Raw genomic sequence first — 22793 nt, forward strand, 5'->3', positions numbered from 1 at the left:
TGGGTAGCGCGTACTGGTCCTGTTGCGAAAAACGGTTACTTGTTACTTTATAGTCCCCACAAATTCTGAGCGTGCCATCGCCGTTGAGAACCGGAACAATTGGATTGGCCCACTTCTCGCTGCAGCCTGTCTAGCTGAATTTCCACTTTCTCTCGCATCATATATGGCACCACCCGTTCCTTGTGGTGGATGGGTCATGTACCGGGAACCAAGTGAATCGGCACCTTCGCCCCGGAGAAACTTCCAATGCCTGACTCAAACAACGACGGAAACTTGCTCATAACCCGGGCACAATGAGGCGTCGTCAATGGACGAGAGCGCTCGGATGTCGTCCCAGTTCCAGCGGATTTTTCCCAGCCAGCTTCTACCGAACAGTGTGGGGCCATCTCCTGGTACAATCCATAGTGGGAGTTCGTGCACTGCTCCATCATAGGAGACATTTATTTCTGCACTGCCAATAACAGGGATCAGCTCTTTGATGTAAGTTCTTAGCTTGGTCGGAATGGGGCTAAGCTTGGGCCTGTGTGCCTTGTTGCACCACAGCTGTCGAAGGCCTTTTTGCTCATGATGGACTGACTCGCAACCGTGTCCAGTTCCATGGATACTGGAATTCCGTTCAGTTCAACTTTTAACATGATCGGTGGACATTTCATGGTGAAGGTGTGTACCCCGTACACTTCTGCCTCCTCGGTTCGAGTCTCTAGTTCAGCCTGATCCACCATGGATCGATCCTCTTCTGCAACTTGGTGGTTTGCAGGATTCGCAGCTCATCTGCACATTCACTGTAGGTGTCCCATTGTTCCACAGCCTTTGCACGCATAGTGTTTGAAGCAGCATTGATGGACTCGGTGATCACCACCGCAGCGCCAACAAGGTGTTCACTGCCTCGCATTAACGATTGATGGCAGACTCTGGGTCACCTGAGGTCGTGCAGCTGCCGGCGTGTACGTTCTGCCATATGCATTCCTGCCTGAAAATGACGTTACTTTGTATAAAGTACTAGCTGAAACCTCTTTATGCTACGAAATTTGTTTGGTGTTATCGCTGGTGGACATAAATGCCTGGGCTATCGTTATGGTTTTGCTCAGATTCGGTGTTTGAACAGTCAATAGTTTGCGAAGGATAATCTCATGGCCAATGCCAAGCACAAAAAAGTCTCTTAGCATTTGCTCAAGGAATCCATCGAATTCACATTGAAGGCGCCTCAGTTCGTAGCGCGCCACTTAGAAACATAGAAAATAGGTGCAGGAGTAAGCCATTCGTCCCTTCGAGCCTGCACCGCCATTCAATGTGCAACATGCAACTTCAGTACCCCAGTTCTGCTTTCTCGCCATACCCCTTGATCCCCCTAGTAGTAAGGATTACATCTAACTCCTTTTTAAATATATTTAGTGAATTGGCCTCAACAACTTTCTGTGGTAGAGAATTCCACAGGTTCACCCATAGACTGTGAAGAACTTTCTCCTCATCTCAGTCCTAAATGGCTTACCCCTTATCCATAGACTGTGACCCCTGGTTCTGGACTTCCCCAACATTGGGAACATTCTTCCTGCATCTAGCCTGTCTAAACCCGTCAGAATTTTAAACGTTTCTATGAAATCCCCTCTCATTCTTCTGAACTTCAGTGAATACAAACCCAGTTGATCCAGTCTTTCTTGATATGTCAGTCCCGCCATCCCGGGAATCAGTCTGGTGAACCTTCGCTGCACTCCCTCAATAGCAAGAATGTCCTTCCTCAAGTTAGGAGACCAAAACTGGCCTTCAGACCGTTGACACGTGTAGAATCGATACCGTGCCACCAAAACGCTTTCCTTTGGATTTAGGTGCTCCCGGACCAGCGTACACAGTTCGTCATAGGATTTGGTTGTTGGTTTCACCGGAGCTAGAAGATTCTTCATGAGGCCATAGGTTATTGCCCCACAGACGGTGAGGAGGATCGCCCTTCGTTTGGCAGCGTTCTCGTTCCCTTCCAGCTTGTTGGCCATGAAGTATTGATCGAGTCGCTCCACGAAGGCCTCCCAATTGTCCCCTTCTGAGAATTTCTCCAGGATACCAACAGTTCTTTGTATTTTCGCGTGGTTTTTCGTTATCTCGTCGCCAGTTGTTATGCTCATAATAAAGTAATGCAACTGAGTACTGTAGACAATGAGTAAATGTGACCTTAGCTCCTTTATTTAAACTCCAGAATGTTGGTACAGCATGGGAGACCTGCTTATATACAGTGCTCCCAAGGGATGCTGGGATCCCTTGGGACTCCAACAGGTAGGCCCTCTGGTGGCGGTGTGATACAAGTTCCAAAGGGTTACATACATAACAGTTTTCATGTGAAATTTAACTTCAAAAACCTTCTTAAATTCATTCTACAGTTTGTTTTCAAATCATTTGGAAAAATAAACCAGAATACTATTATAGGCTGAGCAAAGAGATGATTCAATTTTAGTAAGGAGAAATAAATTCGATTAATGATCACTGTATTAGAATTCTTTGTGTAATGAAAAATTTAGCATCACTTTGTCTCTGTACCCCAGAGCTCATCTCCCACGAAGTGAAAAATAAGCAGTTGCAATAGATTTCACGTGTAACTTCTACTCAAAAAGCTTCTGAAATTGATCTAACTTGTTTTCAAATCATTTGGAAAAAGAAACTCAAATATTGTTACAGTCTAAGTAAAGACATGTTTAAACTGTTTGACTAAGAAAAGAGAAAACACTTCATTGTTATTGAGTTTTCTGTACAAACAAAAAACCCCACAAGTGCTGTAATCACCCCTTTGTCTCCCTCGCAATGACTACCCCTGAGCCAGCCTCTCATTCTGAAGTAAACACGAAGGGCTGGATTTTACCAACTTCGGCAGGTCCGGGGCGTGCGACGTCCTTGTCGAGTCCCGACCCCGCAGCTGTGTTGATTCACGCCTCCGACACGATTTTACCTCGATGGGGCTTGTTAAACACGCCCTGCGAGATTCCCAGCCAATTAAAAGGAAGCGGGTCTGATGACGTCAGCCGGTTTCCTTAAAGGGATCATACCCACATACATTTTGACAGTTGTGCTGCAAACACTGACAAGCACTGCACAAAGGTGCACAGCTGCACCCAGGCTCTCCCATCACTCTCTCCAGATGCTTATGGAGGGAAGCACAGCACTTAGGGAGATTCTCTTCCCTTGCAGTGGGTGGAGGAGAACTCCCCAGGACACCAACGCAGCCTGATGTGATACCCAAGGGCCGTGAACCTCATAAAAACTTTGGAAAAATCCACTGGACCAAGTAAAATGCTGCTTAAATAGCTTTAAGCATCTTCTTACTTGTAGAATTGCCTGACACATCGCTTAGTGCCAATTACTGATACAAAGGTCTATAGATTTGTGACTCATCATCACATCATTATAGGCAGTCCCTCGGGATCGAGGAAGACTTGCTTCCACTCCTGAAGTGAGTTCTTTGGTGGCTGAACAGTCCAGTACGAGATCCACAGACTCTGTCACAGGTGGGACAGATAATCGTTGAGGGAAGGGGTGGGTGGGACTGGTTTGCCGCACGCTCTTTCCGCTTCCTGCGCTTGATTTCTGCATGCTCTCGGCGTTGAGACTCGAGGTGCTTAGCGCCCTCCCGGATGCACTTCCTCCACTTCGGGTGGTCTTGAGCCAGGGACTTCCAGGTGTCAGTGGGGATGTTGCACTTTAACAGGGAGGCTTTGAGGGTGTCCTTGTAGCGTTTCCGCTGACCACCTTTGGCTCATTTGCCATGAAGGAGCTCCGAGTAGAGCACTTGCTTTGGGAGTCTCGTGTCTGGCATACAGTCTATGTGGCCTGCCCAGCGGAGCTGATCAAGTGTGGTCAGTGCTTCAATGCTGGGGATGTTAGCCTGAATGAGAACGCTGATGTTGGTGCGCCTGTCCTCCCAGGGGATTTGTAGGGTCTTGCGGAGACATCATTGGTGATATTTCCCCAGCAACTTGAGGTGTCTACTGTACATGGTCCATGTCTCTGAGCCATACAGGAGGGCGGGTATTACTAGACCATGAGCTTGGTGGCAGTTTGGAGGGCATGGTCTTCAAACACTCTTTTCCTCAGACGACTGAAGACTGCACTGGCGCACTGGAGGCGGTGTTGGATCTTGTCGTCGATGCCTGCTCTTGTTGATAGGAGGCTCCCGAGATATGGGAAGTGGTCCACGTTGTCCAGGGCCGCACTGTGGATCTTGATGACTGGGGGGCAGTGCTGTGCGGTGAGGACAGGCTGGTGGAGGACCTTTGTTTTACTGATGTTTAACGTAAGGCCCATGATTTCGTAGGCCTCAGTAAATACATCGACTCTGTCCTGGAGTGCAGCCTCTGTATGTGCGCGTCGTCCGCGTACTGTAGCTCAACGACAGAGGTTGTGGTGGTCTTGGATCTTGCCTGGAGACGGCGCAGGTTGAACAGGTTCCCACTGGTTCTGTAGTTTAGTTCCACTCCAGCGGGGAGCTTGTTGGCTGTGAGGTGGAGCATGGTGGTGAGAAAGATTGAGAAGAGGGTTGGGGCGATGATGCAGCTGTGTTTGACCCCGGTCCAGACATGGATTGGGTCTGTAAGGGATCCATTAGTAAGGATCACGGCCTGCATGTCGTCGTGGAGCAGGCGAAGGATGGTGACGAACTTTTGAGGCCATCCGAAACGGAGGATGACACTCCATAGACCCTCGCGGTTGATAGTGTCGAAGTGACAGTGACATTTGTGACTAAAGCACTAATAACTTCCCAATTAATGTCCAACTCAAATATTAAGTGGGACTGCAAGGGGGAATCCAGCAGCACTGAAGACAAAAATCGTCCCACTAATTTTAATATATGGATGTGATGCGAATATACAAGTCATGAGATATTTGCTAAATGACTTCCTCCAACTGGGTGATACCCCTATCCCAAAGGTCTCTGGACAACAAACTATTGAGGACAAATTGTTCATTTTAAATTGCATTTATCTGCGTGTGAGTCTCTCGTGTTTTAAATGTGACTGTATGATCCTGCCCTGCAATAAAGCAAACAGACATTTCCCCCATTTTATAAGCAATATAAAATGTGTTTCCCAACTTACTGTAAAATGACACACTAAAATTTCACGCTCATCATACCTGACAATAATAATATAAGACACACTGCAAAGAAGTCTGGGTATTCTGCTAATCCTGGTGAATTCATCTTGAAGTATGTGCCAAAGAAAACTCCAATCTGTTTGCCAAGAAGTTCATCAAAGGTACCGCTCCATGCCCTGGCAACACTTGAAGTACCTAGGTGCAAAGATAAATGAAAACATAAAACCGAGTTAATTTACAAAACATTCACATTAGTGCTTCACCGGCAAACTGCAGAAACTAATAAAAGCAAACTGTGGATAATTAACTGAACAAAATATTCATTAAATGAATAACTGCAGCTTAGATCTAGTCACCATTCCAGACAGCCACTAGTTGGCTTCCCTCAATTTAAGTTCCACTTGGGAAGGCTCCATCTCTTTTATCTCAAGTTTTGGAACTGTTCCTTGTAAGGTTAACTTACACAAACTATAATTATTGATCTACAAAACACAAAACAGGATGGGCCTATACTCATTGGAGTTTAGAAGAATGAGAAGTGGTCTTATTGAAACGTATAAGATTCTGAGGGGGCTTGACAGGGTAAATGGAGAGAGGATGTTTCCCCTCGTGGGGGAATCTAGAACTAGGGGGCATAGTTTCAGAATAAGGGGTCGCCCATTTTAAAGGGAAATGAGAAGGAATTTCTTCTCTCTGTAGCTCGTGAATCTTTGGAATTTTCTACTCTAGAGAGCTGTGGAGGCTGGGTCATTGAATATATTTAAGGTGGAGATAGACAGATTTTTGAATGATAAAGGAGTCAAGGATTATGGGGAGCGGGCAGGGAAGTGGAGTTGAGGACATCAGATCAGGCATGATATTATTGAATGGTGGAGCAGGCTCGAGGGGACAAATGGCCTACTCCTGCTCCTATTTCTTATGTTCTTATGAACCATTGTACCGCCTCTAAAGCAAATATATCCATCCTTAGATAAGGAGACCAAAACTGTACACAGAAATCCAGGTGTGATCACACCAGAGCCCTGTACAATTGTAACAAGATGCCCTTACTCTTGTACTTCAACCCCCTTGTGATAAAGGCCAACATGCCATTTGCTGTCCTAATTCCTTGCTGTACCTGCATGCTAACTTTGTGTTTCCTCTTTGAGGACTCCTAAATCTCTCTGAACACCAACAATAGATAGTTACTCATCATTTAAAAAATATTCTGTCTTACTATTCGTTCTACAAAAGTGAATAATCTCACATTTCCTCACATTACACACTAGCTGCCACCTTATTGCCCACTCACTTAATCTGTCTATATCCCTTAGCAGGCTCTTTGTGTCCTCCTTGCAGCTTACTTTCCCACCTAGCTTTGTATCGTCAGCAAACTTGGATACATTGCACTCGGTCCCCTCATCTCAGTCACTGATATAGAATGTAAATGGCTGAGGCTCAAGCACTGATCCTTACAGTCATCATCGTAGGCAGTCAATAAAGGAATTAAGGGTTACGGGGAGAGGGCGGGTAAGTGGAGCTGAGTCCACAGCCAGATCAGCCATGATCTTATTGAATGGCGGAGCAGGCTCGAGGGGGTAGATGGCCTACTCCTGTTCCTAATTCTTATGTTCTTATGTTCAGTCCCTTAGGATTGAGGAAGACTTGCTTTCACTCTTAGCATGAGTTCTTGGGTGGCTGTACAGTCCAATACGAGAACCACAGTCTCTGTCACAGGTCGACAGATAGTCATTGAGGGAAAGGGTGGGCAGGGAGCCTGGTTTGCCGCACACTCCTTCCGCTGCCTGCGCTTGTTTTCTGCATGTTCTCGGCGACGATACTCGAGGAGCTCAGCGCCCTCCCGAATGCAATTCCTCCACTTAGGGCAGTCTATGGCCAGGGACTCCCAGGTGTCAGTGGGGATGTCGCACTTTATCAGGGAGGCTTTGAGGGTATCCTTGTAATGTTTCTTCTGCCCGCCTTTGGCTCGTTTGCCGTGGATGAGTTCCAAGTAGAGCGCTTGCTTTGGGAGTCTTGTGTCTGGCATGCGGACTATGTGGCCTGTCCAGTGGAGCTGATCAAGTGTGGTCAGTGCTTCAATGCTTGGGATGTTGGCCTGGATGAGGATGCTAATGTTTGTGCGTCTGTCCTCCCAGGGGATTTGCAGGATCTTGCGATACAGGAGGGCGGGTATTACCATGAGCTTGGTGACAGTTTTGAGGGACTGGTCTTCAAATACTGTTTTCCTCAGGCAGCCGAAGGCTGCACTGGTGCACTGGAGGCAGTGTTGGATCTCATCGTCAATACCTGTTCTTGTTGATAGGAGGCTCCCGAGATAGGGGAAGTGGTCCTTTCAGTACCCCACTAGTTACAGCTTGCCAACCGGAAAATAAACCATTTATTCCTACTTTCTGTTTTTCGGTCCATTAACCAATCCTCTATCCATGCTAATATATTACCCCAAACCCCATGCACCCCTATCTTGCGCAGCAACTTTTTAGGTGGCACCTTATCGAATGCCTTTTGGAAATCCAAATATACTACATCCACTGGTTCCCCTTTATCTACCTGCTACTTACATGCTCAAAAAATGTGTTAAACACGATGTCCCTTTCATAAAACCATGTTGACTCTGCTTAATCATATCATGATTTTCTAAGTGCACTTCCTTAACAGATTGCAGCATTTTTCCCGACGACTTATGTCAGGCTGACTGGCCTATAGTTCCGCGTTTTTTCTTTCTCTCCTTTGTTGAATAGTGGTATTACATTTGCTACCTTCCAATCTAGAATCGAGGGGATTTTGGAAGATCAAAACCAATGCATCCACTATCTCTGTAGCTACCTCTTTTAGAACCCTCGGATGTAGGCCATCAGGTCCAGGGGATTTGTCGGCTTTTAGTCCCATTATTTTCTCAAATACTTTTTCTCTACTGATCTTAATTGCTTTAAGTTCCTCACTCTCACTGGCACTGCCCACTATTTTTGTATGCATTTTGTGTCTTCTACTGTGAAGACAGATAAAAAATATTTATTTAAAGTCTCTGCCATTTCCTTATTCCCCACTATAATTTCTCCTGTCTCAGCCTCTGAGAGCAAACCTTAGTTATGTTACTCTCTTCCTTCTTACATACTTGTAGAAGCTCTTACAATCTGTTTTTATATTTCTTGCCAGTTTACTCTCGTATTATATATTTTTTCCTTTTACCAATTTTTTGGTCATCCTTTGCAGATTTCTAAAGCTCCCAATCCTCAGGCTTACTACAATTCTTCATAACATTATAAGTCTCTTCTTTTAATCTAATACTATCCATAACTTCTTTAGTTATCCACGGATGGATCACTTTTCCAGTGGAGTTTTTATTTCTCAATGGAATGCATATTTGTTGAGAATTTGGGAATTTAAAAAAATGGTTGCCACTGCTTAATTACCGTCAAACCTTTTAATCTAATTTGCCAATCTACCTTAGTCAAGTCACCCCTCATACCAATGTAATTGGTTTATTTAAGGTTTAAAACTCTAGTTTCAGATTTAAGTATTTGACTCTCAAACTCAATGTGAAATCCGATCATATTATGATCATTATTATCATATACTTCAGATTAACTGATCATTAATCTCACTGCTGTTTGTGAAACCTTGCTATATACAAAATGGCTACCCCATTAGTCTACAAAACACTCAGTGAACTTCAAAATAATTCATTTTGCAAAGAACTATGAAACTTTCTTGAGAGATACGATCGGCACTTAAGGGCCAATAGTTAAATGTTAAGCATCTGAAGCACTGTGGCAGTTCATGCTATCGGGTGCTGAGGCTTATGTGTCACTCTGAAATCCTGCAGTGGAGCAGTTTGGACATTTTGAGATGCAAATTCTATTCAAATTACGAGTTTACCCCACAATAGAGTTGGAGCATAATTGCCCAGAGAAGGTGGTGGTGGTGGTGGTGGATGTTCCTCTTGAATACCCATCACCACTATCTTTTCTGGGCAATTATGTGATTATTAATGTGCTGTGTAGCAATTGTTTTACAACTGACTATAATTTATTCTTAATGGATCCTGAAGTTGTTCAGCGGACTGGGTTGGGGGGAACTCCATTTGTGAATCAATTGGGGTTTTGTCAACATTCCAGCACCTAACATTTCATGGTCATTTCTTTTCTGGTGCCAGCCTACTGTATTTAATTTCACAACTTGCAATAGTGGGATTATGAACTCATGAGCTGTGGGTTGCTCGTCCATCAACATAACCACTCCACTACTGTACCCATAGGTCGACATAAAATAGGCAGTAATGAAAAGTGAAACCCTGTCTAGTAGCTATTAAATAGAACAGTTTTTCTTCAACTTTATTTAGAACCTAGTTCCAATAAATTATAAACTTAATCACTTTTCTTTTTAAGAAGTTATCCATTAATTTAGCTTCTACAGGTTGAACTTCCCTTATCCGGAACCTTCGGGACCTGACCTGTTCTGGATAAGGGATTTTTCCGGACGAGGGATGGTCATGCTAAATTGGATGGTACAGGTACTGAGCAAGGGGTTATCGGGGCTGGCTGGCATGGGGCTGGGAGTGTGGCAGAGAGATCATGGGGGGGCCGGCGGTGGATCGCGGGGTCAGGCCAGTGATTGCGGGAGTCAGTAGCGAGGAAGGACTTCAATTTGTTCATGTCTGAGTTCAGCGCATGCGCCACCTGGTGGCCGGGAATGGTTCTGGATGAGGGGTGGTTCTGGATAAGGGAGGTTCAACCTATATTGTAGTTTTCAAGCAAAACCAGGATAATTCAAGGTTTAGAAATGCACAAAAATAAAAGGGTGAATTTAGGTTACTTATATATGTAAAAACACTTACCAATGACGTAAGAAAGAATTAAGTTCCAGCCTGTGATGAATGCCCAGAGTTCACCAACAGTCACATAACTGTATAGATACGCAGAACCAGTCTTTGGAACACGAGCACCAAATTCTGCATAGCACAGACCAGCCAGCACTGAAGCCAATGCTGCTATGAGGAAAGAGATGATAATGCTGGGTCCAGAATTCCATTTAGCAACCTCACCAGCCAGAACGTAAACACCAGCTCCGAGGGTGCTGCCAACTCCCAGTGCAATCAGGTCTATGGTGGACAAACAGCGGCATAGTTTGGAATCTTCAAGACTACTTTGGGTTATGATTTTTCTGCGAATTAAACATCGAGTGAAAGACACCACAGAGCCACAGTGAATCATCTTTGATGGGGATAGCTGAAATGAAAAGAAAAATACTTTAAAACACTTTAAATAGGCTAACATTTTTTCAGCTTCAATTTCTTGTGTGTGAAATAGGCTTTTTATCAATCATATCATTGCCCAAGAACTTTTTTCTAACTATCTGCATTGCTAGAATATTATACTTGAATGACAAAACCTGTGTTACAACAAAACATTTCTCTTTATCTTGTCAGCCTATTTAAACAAATAATATTAGAAACATAGGTGGATCTCCTTTTGCATTGCTCTGATTTCTGATGGCGCGTTTTTCAAGATTTTTTTCAATGTTCAATGTATTATTCTACTGCTGAGATACAGCTATGTTTAATCTGGCCACCTTTAAGATTACAAAGTCTGATAGGAGTGTAACGTATACAGCAATGACTTTCCTCCCCCACCTCGAGGCATGTTCCCTGGCATCGCTGACCCACCAAACAAAATGAAAATTCGTTGACCCAGGAAATTCCATCTAGGTCAGTGCCAGGAGCTATTGGTGAGGGGGAAATCTCACTCAGTTGTGGCTCTGGTGGGTTTACCACTGAGGAACAATATCCAGCAGTCTAACTTCGATAATTTCTGTAGCAGAGAAAGTTCTCCACAAATGACTACTCTGAAAAAGTGTGACACAGGAAATGTACAATAAAGACCCCATTCTTATTTTATTATTAGCACTTTACCCAACAGTAAGAGGATGCACTGTTTTATAACAATATGGATGTTATTGAACATTGTATTCAATGTTATATCAGGCCCACTATTGTACAGCAATGGAATAAGTCAAATTGCATGCTTATTACATGGATTTTTTTTTAAACTGTTATTTCAGTGATTCTATTATATATTCATGTGTCTATGTATTCTATTTTTATCTCTTCTGTTGCTTAAAGCTCAGGATGTCCAGCAAGATTTACCAAGCTTCTACTTGATAAGTGGCATTGGGGCATGGGATGGCTCATGGCTTTAGGAACTTTCTAAAGCGGAGCGGGGGGAGGTGTGAGGAGTTGCTCCTACGAGCACTAAAAAGGCAGGCCAATTGGGGCGGTGGGGGGGGGGGGGGGGGGGGAAGGGAGGAGGCCTTTGGGTGAGGGGGTGGTGGTGTGGTATGGCAGAAAGCTAAAATCCAGGCTGGTTTTATGGAGCCTGAAGGAGCACCCCTGCTCCTCCTGACCTCACAAATTTAAAGCGAAACTTCCCTTTGGAATCCGCTTTGGCTGAGCTGGTACTGTGCATGCTCTGCCCAGTTTGGTCCAAAAATGGCAATCGACCTCTTGTATACATTATAGTACTGTGATTAACATTTTAAATGGACCTACCGCCTGACCTGGGGGAACATTGCCGTGGCCACAGCAAGGGAGGCAGGCCATTACCTAACATTTTCGGGGTGCTATCACCCCATTTCTGCCGAGCAGGAGCCCTGCAACTCAGCCCAATATCTTGAAATCTCTCCCTAACACCATCTTGGGAGCACTCAGCACAAGGACTGCAGCTGATTAAGAACATCTCAGGGCAAAAAAAGAATGGGCAATAAATCTGTTATTCACATCCCGAGAACAAAGTTAAAGAAACTTTCTTAGGCTGCTGATTTAAACTAACTGAATAAGTCAAATTCTGGCTTTTTACATGGAACTATAATAATTTTGCCAGTGCTTTTGGGATCAAATTCCATAATTTTGCATTTTTACATAAAGTTGTCTTGCTTCTGATTATATGTTCTTTAACTATATATTCAATTTTTCTACTTTGCCTTTTCAAAAAATACACAATACACAATAAGATGGTGGGCAACATGGATAAGATTGTAAATATCGATGTAGGGATTATTAGTAATGGAGAAGGGGGATTGTGAGGAAGAGGGTGGGTGTGTTAGGCTTTGATAGCAGTATAGAGTTGTAGTTGGTTGTCACAGTGGGGAACGTTGGGATTTGGTGGCAGTAGGTAGCATTTCTTTTGCTGGATAATTGTTGAGATCCGGCAATAGTGAACCATCCCACGGTTTGTTAGAAGTTGTGTTGCGGGGGGAAGGGGGGTGGGGGAGGTAGCGGTCCTGCAGTATGGAAAGAGCAAAGACACCAGTGTGTAGGTGAATGAGGCACAAGTTGGGCCCACATGGGTGTCCAGGCCTGGATGTTGGCTTGTTCAGTCCATTCCAACATGCACCCATGATCATAGAATCATAGGATGGTTACAGCACGGAAGAAGGCCATTCAGCCTGTCGAGCCCGTGCCGACGCTCAGCATGTCCCACTCCTCTGCCCTTTCCCTGTAGCCCTGCAATTTCTTTTCCTTCAGATACTTCTCCAACTCCCTTTTGAAAGATAAGATTGAGTCTGCCTCCACCACCCTTTCAGGCAGTACATTCCAGATCCCAAACACTCACTGCGTAAAAAGTTTTTCTTACATCGGCTTTGTTTTTTTTGCCAATCACCTTAAATCTGTGTCCTCTGATTCTCGACCCTTCTGCCAATGGGAACAGTTTCCCTCTAACTACTCTGTCCAGACCCCTCATGATTTTGAACACCTTTATCAAATCTCCTCTTAATCTTCTTTGCTGTAAGGAGAACACCCCCAGCTTCTCCAGTCTATCAACGTAACTGAAGTTCCTCATCCCTGGAATCATTCTCATCAAACTTTACTGCACCTTCTTGAAGGCCTTCACATTCTTCTTAAAGTGTGGTGCCCAGAATTGGGGCCGATCCAGTGTTTATACAGGGTCATCATAATTTCCACACTTTTGTTCTCTTATACCTCTACTTATGAAGCCCAGGATCCCGTAAGCCGTTTTAACTGCTTTCTCAACCTGCCCTGCCACCTTCAACGATTTATGCACACATACATTCAGGTCTCTCTGTTCATGCACCCCTTTAGGATTGTACCATTTAGTTTATATGTCCTTTCCTCATTCTTTCTACCAAAATGTATCACTTTACACTTTTCTGCGTTAAATTTCATGTCACGTGTCCACCCATTTCACCAGCCTGTCTATGTCATCCTAAAGTTATCACTCTCTTCCTCACTGTTCACTATATGTCCAGTCTGGTGCAAGTTTAAGAAATTTTGACCTTTTTTTTTAAGCACTATCTGACAGATGAAAATTGGCAGACCAAACTAAAAAATATTTTGAAAATTTCATAGAATCATACAGCACAGAAGGAGGCCATTGTAGCTATCCAATTAGACCCATTTCCCTGTAAATTTCTCCGTTTCAAATATATATCCAATTCCTTTTGAAAGTTACTGCTGAATGTTTCCACTAGCTTTTCAGGCAGTGCATTCCAGATCATTGATCTTCTACCTCAACTCCGCTTTCACACCCTATCGCCATATCTCTTGATTCCCTTAATATCCAAAAATCTATCGATTTCTGTCTTGAATACACTCAACAACTGAGCCTCCCCAGCCCTCTGGGGTAGAGAAGTCCAAAAATTCACCACCCTTTGAGTGAAGAAATTTCTCCTCATCTCAGTCCTAAACGGCTGACCCCTTATTCTGAGACTGTGACCCCTGGTTCTAGATTCCCCAGCTGCCTGAATCTGTCCTGTCAAGCCCTGTAAGAATGTTGTATGTTTCAATGAAATCACCTCTCATTCTTCTAAACTCTAGAGAATATATATCTAGTCTACTCAATCTCTCCTCGTAGCACAATCGCCCCATACAGTGATCAGTCTTGTGAACCTTTGTTGCACTCCCTCTACGGTAAGTATATCCTTCCTTAGGTAAGACCAATGGGGAAAAATATGGGCGTTTAGCAGTAGCGCTAACTGGCAGCGCCCCGCTCCTGCCGATAGCACCCCAGGCCGCTGAGCAGGCAATGTCGACATCATCACCACGCGCAGTGACCCGTTTTCGTCCCGGAGCGAAACTTCGGTAGTGCCCTGTGAGGCTGCCGTGGGCAATGTCCATGACAGCTTCGTGGGGTGCGTACCGGACTTTAAGCTGCTGTTGGGACAAAAATTAAAGGGGAGGTACAGCGCTGAAAATGTAAGAAATAGCCCACTTTTCAGCCGCGTCCTTCCTCAGTGCAAATCTCGGGGTCCGCGCCGTGATCCTGCAGCACGGCACTTTGCTTGTGTGCCGGGCTACTGCCAAGGCACCCCACTCCCTGTGATCTAGCAGTGGCCACTTCACCCTCCTGCAGAGTCGGCAACTTGGCCCTCCCTTTAATGGAAGGGGAGGGCCCTGTTTTCCCACCAGCGCTACGCGGCTCTCCGAGTTGCGCTGGAAAATTCGCATTGGTTAACCCATCGGTCCCGCCTCTGAGAGGAAGTGGAGCGCGAGATTTTGGTTCCCTCATCCAAATCATTGAACTAGATTGTGAATAGCTGAGGCCCAAGTACTGATCCTTGTAGTACCCGACAAGTTACAGCCTGCCAGTTGGGTACCACATTTCTCCACATTATATTACACCTGCTACATACTTGCCCACTCATTTATCTATTTTCCCAGATCTTTTTTCCCCAATTGGCCTGGGTTTTTATCTGTTTTTTTGCCTCTCCCAGGAGATCGTATGGCTCCGGGTGGGGGTGGAGTGTAAAATGTTACTATACATGGGGTATCACAGTTGTGTGGGGAGGACTGGTTGGGCCGGATGCTCTTTACCTGTTCACCATTGTTCATTGGTTTATATGTAACCTTCAGGGCTGCTGACCGAAGGCCGTGTGGCTCTTTGTCAGCCGATACGGACACGATGGGCCGAAATGGCCTCCTTCTGCGCTGTAAATTTCTATGTTGCGATATCCCTTTGCAGCCTCTTTGTGCCCTCCTTATAGCTTACTTTTCAATCCTCAAACCATGTTAATATGTGACACCCAAGCCCAAGAACTCTAATTTTGTGTAATAACTTCTATCACAATGAATACATTTGAATATGAAGTAATCAGCGGTGTGACCGAGGAATCTGCCTAACGTGGACATGACACCAGACTGCAACGTAGGATGACACCTGAAGTGTGAAGGCCAGGAAGTTGGTTATAGTATATTTGATCATAGAAGATGTATAGATATAGATAGGGAAGAACTGATTCCACTTGCCAATAACCAGTCCGGTACTGCAAATTTCTACACACAAGTTCACAAGAGGTTGCAAAACCAAATATTCATAGCAAGCAGCTAGATCTATTAGGGATAACTGAAACGGGGTTTAATAAAGAACAGGGTTGGCTGTTAAAAAAACAAGAACAAACTAGCCAATAATGAAACAGCATGGATGAATAAAGAGATAAGGGTAAAATTGGAACTAAAGAAATAATTACTTTGTCTCGGTATTTACCAGGGACACTAACAAGTGGGCATGACATTAGAAGAAAAGATCAAAAGAGATATAAAGGGGGAGAAATTCCCCTGCGCCCCGATTTGGGGCGGTAACCGACTCGGGGCAGGAAACTGCGGTTACTGCCCCTCAGAGGAAGTGGAGCGCAATCTCGCGCACGCCACTGCCTCCTGGGGAGGGTTCCGGGGCGATGCCGGGTGCATCGGCAGCACTACGCAGATGCTACGCATGGCGCTGATGTGTTTCAATGCCCCTCCCCTTCGATTAAAGGGGAGAGCCACTGTGCACTCTGCCAGGCCTCTGATGGCCTCCAGTGAGCCACCAAGGTGGCGTAGTGCCGAGGCCACAGCCCGGCACCCAAAGCAGAGTGCCGGGCTGCATGATGGTGGCCTGGACCACACAACAGAGCAAGTTGTCAGGCCAACTGGTGAGTTGGCCAAGCAGGTGAGATGGCGCTCCCGACCTCCCCTTTAAATTCGGCCTGGTTTGCAACCCGCGAAGCTGGCGTGAACACCACTCGTGACAGCTCGCAGGCGCAGGACAATATCCACCACGGAGCAAAGGGGTCGGCGCGCACGCCAATGACATCATCGCCAGTTGTGCGATGGCCATGGGCGCTACCGGCAGGGTGCAGTGCTACCATGGCAGCACCTCCACTAACTCCTGCGCAATTATGCGAGAGCCAGTAGCTCCCCCCCCCACCACCATCCCCCACCCGTGACGAAAACTGTTTTATGCCCTGTTAGCGCCCATTGGAAGCACCAACGGGTGTTGCAAAAAGTGGCAATTTCGATCCAAAAGACTTTTAAGATAGAGGGGGGATATAATTGATAAACTAATCAAACTTCGAGGGGATATAACACCTCGATTGCATCTGCGCATATTAAAATAAGTTAGGGAAGTGATAGCAGAGGCACTATTACATATGTATAACAATTCATTATAAAAGGGGTTAGTGCCAGAGGACTGGCAGACAGTTAATGTTATTCCTATATTTAAAAAGGGTGATACAGCAAGTCCCAGGAACTATAGAGCAGTTAAATTAATGTCAGTGGTCGGAATTTTTACTCAAAGATGTAATTAAAAAACTGAAAATATAATAAACAGCAGTCAGCACGGATTTCAAAAGGGATCATCGTGGTTGACTGACCTTACTGGATTCTTTGAAGTAGTAACAGAAACAAACAGAAAGAACAGACAACGGTAATGCAAAAGTGTATATTTGTATTTTCAAAAGGCCTTCGATAAGATACCATGTAGTGGACTTATGACTAAGGTCAGAACATGAGTAGCAGAGTGGATAGCAAGCCGGCTGCAAAACAGAAAACAGAGAGTAGGGGTTAAGGGTAGCTTCTCAGACTGGCACAAAGTGTGAAGTGATGTTCGACAGAGATCTGTGCAACGACCACTGTTGTTCACAGTTTACATTAACGATTTAGATTTGGGAATCAGAAGTTCAATTTCAAAAGTTTTGGATGACACCAAATTGGGGGGTGTCGTTAATACAAACAAAGAATATGACAAAATACAGGAAGATATTAATAAACTTTCAGAATGGGTTTGTAACTGGCAAATTAATTTCAATATAGCTAAGTGAGAGGTGGTGCATTTTGGTAGGAAGAATAAGGAGGCCACATACTGCTTGGATAATAAGAGTCTAAATTAGGTAGAGGAGCAAAGAAATGTACAGGTACACAAATCACTAAAAGCAGTGAGATAGATTAATAAAGCCATAAATAAGCAAATTATAGGGAATAAAGGGCTATGGGGAGCAGGCAGGGAAGTAGAGCTGATTCCATGATCAGGTCAGCCATGATCTTATTAAATGGTGGAGCAGGCTCGAGGGGCCAAATGGTCCACTCCTGCTCCTATTTCTTATGTTCTTCTGTTCAAACAAAGCACTGCGGTTCATTTCTAGAGGGATAGCACTGAAAAGCAGAGAAGTTAGGTTAAACTTGTACCGTATCTTGGCTAGACAACACTTGGAGTACTATGCACAGTTGTGGTCTCCATATTATAAAAAGGATATAGAGACATTGAAGATGCAGCAAAAATGATTCACAAGGATGACACCAGAACTGAGAGGATATGCTTATCAGGAAGGACTGAACAGGCTGGGACTCTTTTTTTCTAGAAAGGGAAGAGTGAAGGGTGACCAGATAGAGGTCTTTAGGATAATGAAAGGGTTTGATAGAGCAGACATAATGAAAATATTTCCACTTGAGGGGAGTCCAAAACATAGAAGTCATAAATATAAGACAGTCGCTAATAGATCGAAAGATAATTTAGGAGAAACTTCTTTACTCAATGAGTGGTAAGATGGCGGAATGCATTACCACAGGGAGTAGTTGAGGCAAATAGCATAGATGCATTTAAGGGGAAGCTAGATAAACATGTGAGGGAGAAAGGAATAGAAGGATACGCTGATAGGGTTAGATGAAATAGAGTAGGAGGAGGTTTGTGTGGCACATCAATGATGGCACAGACCAGTTGGGCCACACGGCCCGTTTCTGTGCTGTATACTCAATGTAAATCGCATTGAACTCTTAAAGAGTTGAGTTTGTTTTATAATATCAGGTAATTTTAAAAAACTCAATTAGGTTGGCTGTACCTGCTTGTGACAAACTGAGTGACAAGATTGGAATATTTTATCTATGGCTTAAAGTACTCATATCTACCAATTTAATCAGATAAAAACCACAGCTGATCTTGGTGAGATTAGGCTCTAATATCTTCTGATACATCTCAAAGCCAAATTTTGTCATGCTGTGTACTTCCCTTCCACTGCTGGATTTGGGCCATTATCCTATCTCCCACTCCAAGCCTCAGTCGGCGGGGCTAACTATTCTATAAAGCTTCGATACTACTTAAAAAAAAATTGTTCATGGGATGTGGGTGTCACTGGCAAAACCAACATTTATTGTCTATCCCCAATTGCCCTTGAGGAGGTGGTGCTGAGCCACCTTCTTGAACCACTGCAGACCATGTGGTGAAGGTACTCCCATAGTGCTGTTACAGAGGGAGTTCCAGGATTTTAATCCAGCGTTGATGAAGGAACAGCAATATATTTCCAAGTCAGGATGGTGTGTGACTTGGAGGTGATGGTGCCATACGCCTGCTGCCCTTGTCCTTCTAGGTGGTAGAGCTCGCGGGTTTGGGAAGTGTTTTCGAAGAAGCCTTGGCAAGTTGCTACAGTGCATCTTGTAGCGGGTATACACTGCAGACACGGTGCACTGGTAATGGTGGGAGTGAATGTTTAAGGTGGTGGATGGGGTGCTAATCCAGCGAGCTGCTTTGTCCTAGATGGCGTTGAGCTTCTTGAGTATTGTTGGAGCTGCACTCATCCAGACAAGTGGAGAGTATTCTATCAAACTCCTGACTTGTGCTTTGTAGATGGTGGAACAAAAGCTTTGGGGGTCAGGAGGTGAGACACTTGCTACAGAATACCCAGCCTCTGACCTGCTCTTGTAGTCATATGTGGTTGGTCCAGTTAAGTTTCTGGTCAATGGTGACGCCCAGGATGTTGATGGTGGGGGATTCGGCGATGGTAATGCTGCTGAATGTCAAGGGGAGGTGGCTAGGCTCTAACTTGCTCGAGATAGTCATTACCTGGCACTTGTGCGTCACCTGTCACTTCTCAGCCCAAGCCTGAATGTCGTCCAGGTCTCGCTGCAAGCAGGCATGGACTGCTTCATTATCTGAAGAGTTGTGATTGGAACTGAACACTGACAATCATCAGCGAACATCCCCACTTCTGACCTTATGATGAAGGGAAGGTCATTGATGAATCAGTTGAAGATGGTTGGGCCTAGGACACTTCCCTGAGGAACTCCTGCAGTGATGTCCTGGGGCTGAGATGATTGGCCTCCATCAACCACAACCAGCTTCCTTTCTGCTAGGTATGACTCCAGCCAGTGGAGAGTTTTACCCAGTTCCCATTGAATTGAACAGCCCATCAACACTCACTGTCTAGTCTCACAAAGGAACAATGGGTGCTTCTAAAGAGATGGTGGTCACCCTGAAATTATACGCTAGCTCAAGTCACCGTTTTTGGAAGAGGACAGAAAGTAAGGAGAAAATAGGGGGGAAAAATAAAAGTCGGAGTTGTACGCCATTTTATGTAAAGTGAGAATTATGTTAGTCACCATGTTTCCTGCCAAATGTTGAATTGAGCGCTGCTGCTGTCTAACTGTCAGTGAGTAGTGCCACAAATTTTCATTAAACTACTCTATTTGTTAGGAATAAGGAGAAAAGTATTGCAAACAAAATATACAAGTACAGAAGTAGGATTTCTGCCTGGGTTCGAACATCAATGTTTTCATATAACCTGCAATGGCTAAACTAAGACATACAATGAAATCTTCATTAGTCGTGCTCCAATTACCTGCACGGCAGTACCCTACGTCTCACTGAACACCTGCTAACACCAAGCATCTCCTGTCTCACATAAATTAACCCGACAACCCATGTAAGATTAAATTAGTCAATGTCTTCAGGTTATTTGTTAACAGGGGAAATCACTGCTGAGCCCAAGACTGTTCTCACAGTTTCAATTTGAGTTAATAATGATCAGAAGCAGGAATCCTGGATGATTTTTTCCCCCTTCCTAACCTAAGCACAGCACACTAAGGCCAATTTTAGCACCCTTTGCTATTCCCATTGAGATAATTTAACTCAACATAGTCCAGGGATCAAACCTAGACTCTGATGGCTCAGCAAGTTTATCCAATGAATAGCTGAGTCATTTCGCCCAGATACTCATAAGTAGCTGGACTGTATGACTCAGCCACTCACCAGATAATCTTGCAAAGCCACCAGCATGTACAAGTCTGTTTTTAACAGATACATCACGTGTCAGCCAGAGCTATCAATCAACAGGAAGGAAAGTTTAAAATATGCCTACAATCCTGCTGGAGAGTGTGACCGTGTAAATGTCATGTCCCAGGGTCATGGTTGATTTTTGTTGTGGTGTATCTTGCAGTTCAATGGTCTGCCAACTCTCGTTTACATTGGGAAATAGTCACTTGGGCAAGGAGAGCAATGACAGTGATTCCACTACAAGAAAAAGTGAAGGAGATTGGCTTGTTTCTACTGGAAAAGTGAAGACTTCAAGATGATTGAAGTTTTAAACATTATATAAAGGGAATTGCCAAAATTGATCCAGGCAAATAGTTCTTTTATGGCAGAGAATTCAAATACCATCAGACACAAGTTAAAAATTAGGTTGTGGGTGGGGTAGCAACCTTAGATGGAATACATTTTTAATCTCATACAGAAAGGTGTATTTGGGGGCTACACTTAGAACCAGGGGCAGTGTGACAGAAAACCACAGGGACCAGTAAGGAGTGCTGCAATCAGGCAAGAAACTACAGATCAGTGACTGTGTCTGCCTTGTCCTGTTGTGACCTGTTTACAGCAGTAGCAGCAATCTCTTCTTTATGTAGCTGAATCATCAGCATTGTGGATAAATGTTATGGCAGTGGCATACTTCAGATGGATATGAAATCGTGTCTGCCTGTTCAGGTGGATGCTAAAGATCCTATAACACTATTTAAAGAGCAAAGAGTTCTCCCCATGTCCTAATCAACATTCCTCAACCAAATAGCGGTCATTCATGTAATTCCTGTTTGTGGAATCTATCCGTGCACAACTACTGCCGGCCGGCGCTCTGACCCTCGAGCCCGCTGAGGAGAAGTTCGGTGGTGGGATGGTACTTTGAAAATAATCAAAAATTAAAGAATTGCTTTAGACTTCCATTTTCTCCCTTTTGACTTTGAAACAATTAAGATTTATGATGCATGTTCTTTGCCTTTTTGACTCCTCCAAAACTTTGCCTAAAAACAATGGCGTCTTTCTGTGCTGTAATGTGCACTGCTTTTTCTTAAGTGCCCGGAAGATTTTTTGGGATGGTCACATACACCGTGCTAGGAAAAATGTAAGTTGGCCAAACCTGCTTAAATGTGAAAAACTCGCGCAGACTTCAGGTTACGCCCCTATGACATAAAAAAATCGTAACCTAAAGAAACTTGAAGATTTTTATTTATTCCAAAAAAAACGGTTCATGCCAAAAAAAGGCACAGATAATTGGGGAAAATTGAGCCTAGTGTCTCCAGTTCAAAATAATTGCTTGTATATGAAGTGCTCTGGGCTGTTCCTAACATAAGGCATTATAGAAATGCAAGTCGGTCATTGCCAAATGTGGTGTCCTTGGAGATGTTATGGTGATGTATTAAGGCACTATATAAATGCAAGTACAGTATTCTTTCAAAATATTGTTTACTTATAGAATAACATCTGGGAAGCAGATAAATAGATGCATGTCTGTAGAAAGAAAGGATTGAGGCAGATGGATGAGGCTGATCTCTTAAAAAGAGCTGTTTGGGCCTCATAGTAATAACCTTTACAGTTCCTAAAAATTCTTGTGTTCTTACGAGTTCACTTCAGTTTCCATGTTGTGTTTTCAGTATTAAAGACTCTGTCCTACATTTACCATTGTATAGTCAAAGCTTGCAGCACAGGTGCACTATCTAGAAAACAACCACCATTTCAACACTGAGCATGTGATAGGAAAACATGTTGGTAATTTCCAAAGAGGGTGGAGGTACAGGACCACAGGTGATTGGCCAGTGCAGTATCTAGTTATCTCATCAGGATTAAGTTTAAGGGCCACTTGCTACTGCATTGAAAGTTAAATTCCTACCATACTTGGGTTCCTTTAACTTATTTATATGATGAAGGTAAAACAAATTAAAAAACATTCATTTTGCACATTTTTGTCCTTAAGAGTGAACAGCTCAAAATAAATTTATATATTTGCACATCACTCATTAATTTAAGCGATAACCTTCATTTATCAGCATAGTGTATGGAATAAATTACATCTGTGTTAATACAGTGCACAGCCAGGTGTTGTTTATTACTGAGAAGATTTAGTCCTAACACGTTCAACTTCCAATCTACTGTCAAATAAGGGAATAAGGGATTATGGGGAGTGGGCAGGGAAGTGGACCTGAGTCCATGATCAGATCAGCCATGATCGTATTAAATGGCGGAGCAGGCTCGCAGGGCCATCTGGCCTATTCCTGCTCCTATTTCTTATGTTTTCTTATGTTTTTAAAATCAGTTTGAAACTTGGATTGCAAAGCTGGCCAAACAGCAAATGGGAAACACATAAACCAATAAATTACTGTGGGCAATGTTTCCATATCGGTGGTTTATATCAAATTC

General features: G+C 44.0%; 1 protein-coding gene across 3 annotated transcripts in view; it reads right to left on the bottom strand.

Annotated features, from left to right (window-relative positions):
* The window catches only part of slc7a2 (solute carrier family 7 member 2), a 309829-nt gene that overhangs the window by 113886 nt on the left and 173150 nt on the right, over positions 1-22793 (bottom strand). For all 3 annotated transcript variants that reach the window (XM_070869767.1, XM_070869770.1, XM_070869763.1), the window contains exons 3-4: positions 9905-10295; positions 5110-5265 (exon numbers count right to left, since the gene is read on the bottom strand). In XM_070869767.1, the coding sequence (XP_070725868.1) occupies positions 5110-5265; positions 9905-10280 (532 nt within the window). In that variant the 5' untranslated portion in view covers positions 10281-10295. The remainder of the gene's footprint in view (positions 1-5109; positions 5266-9904; positions 10296-22793) is intronic.

The sequence above is a fragment of the Pristiophorus japonicus genome, chromosome 2, assembly GCF_044704955.1.
Source record: "Pristiophorus japonicus isolate sPriJap1 chromosome 2, sPriJap1.hap1, whole genome shotgun sequence".
Lineage (NCBI taxonomy): Eukaryota > Metazoa > Chordata > Chondrichthyes > Pristiophoridae > Pristiophorus > Pristiophorus japonicus.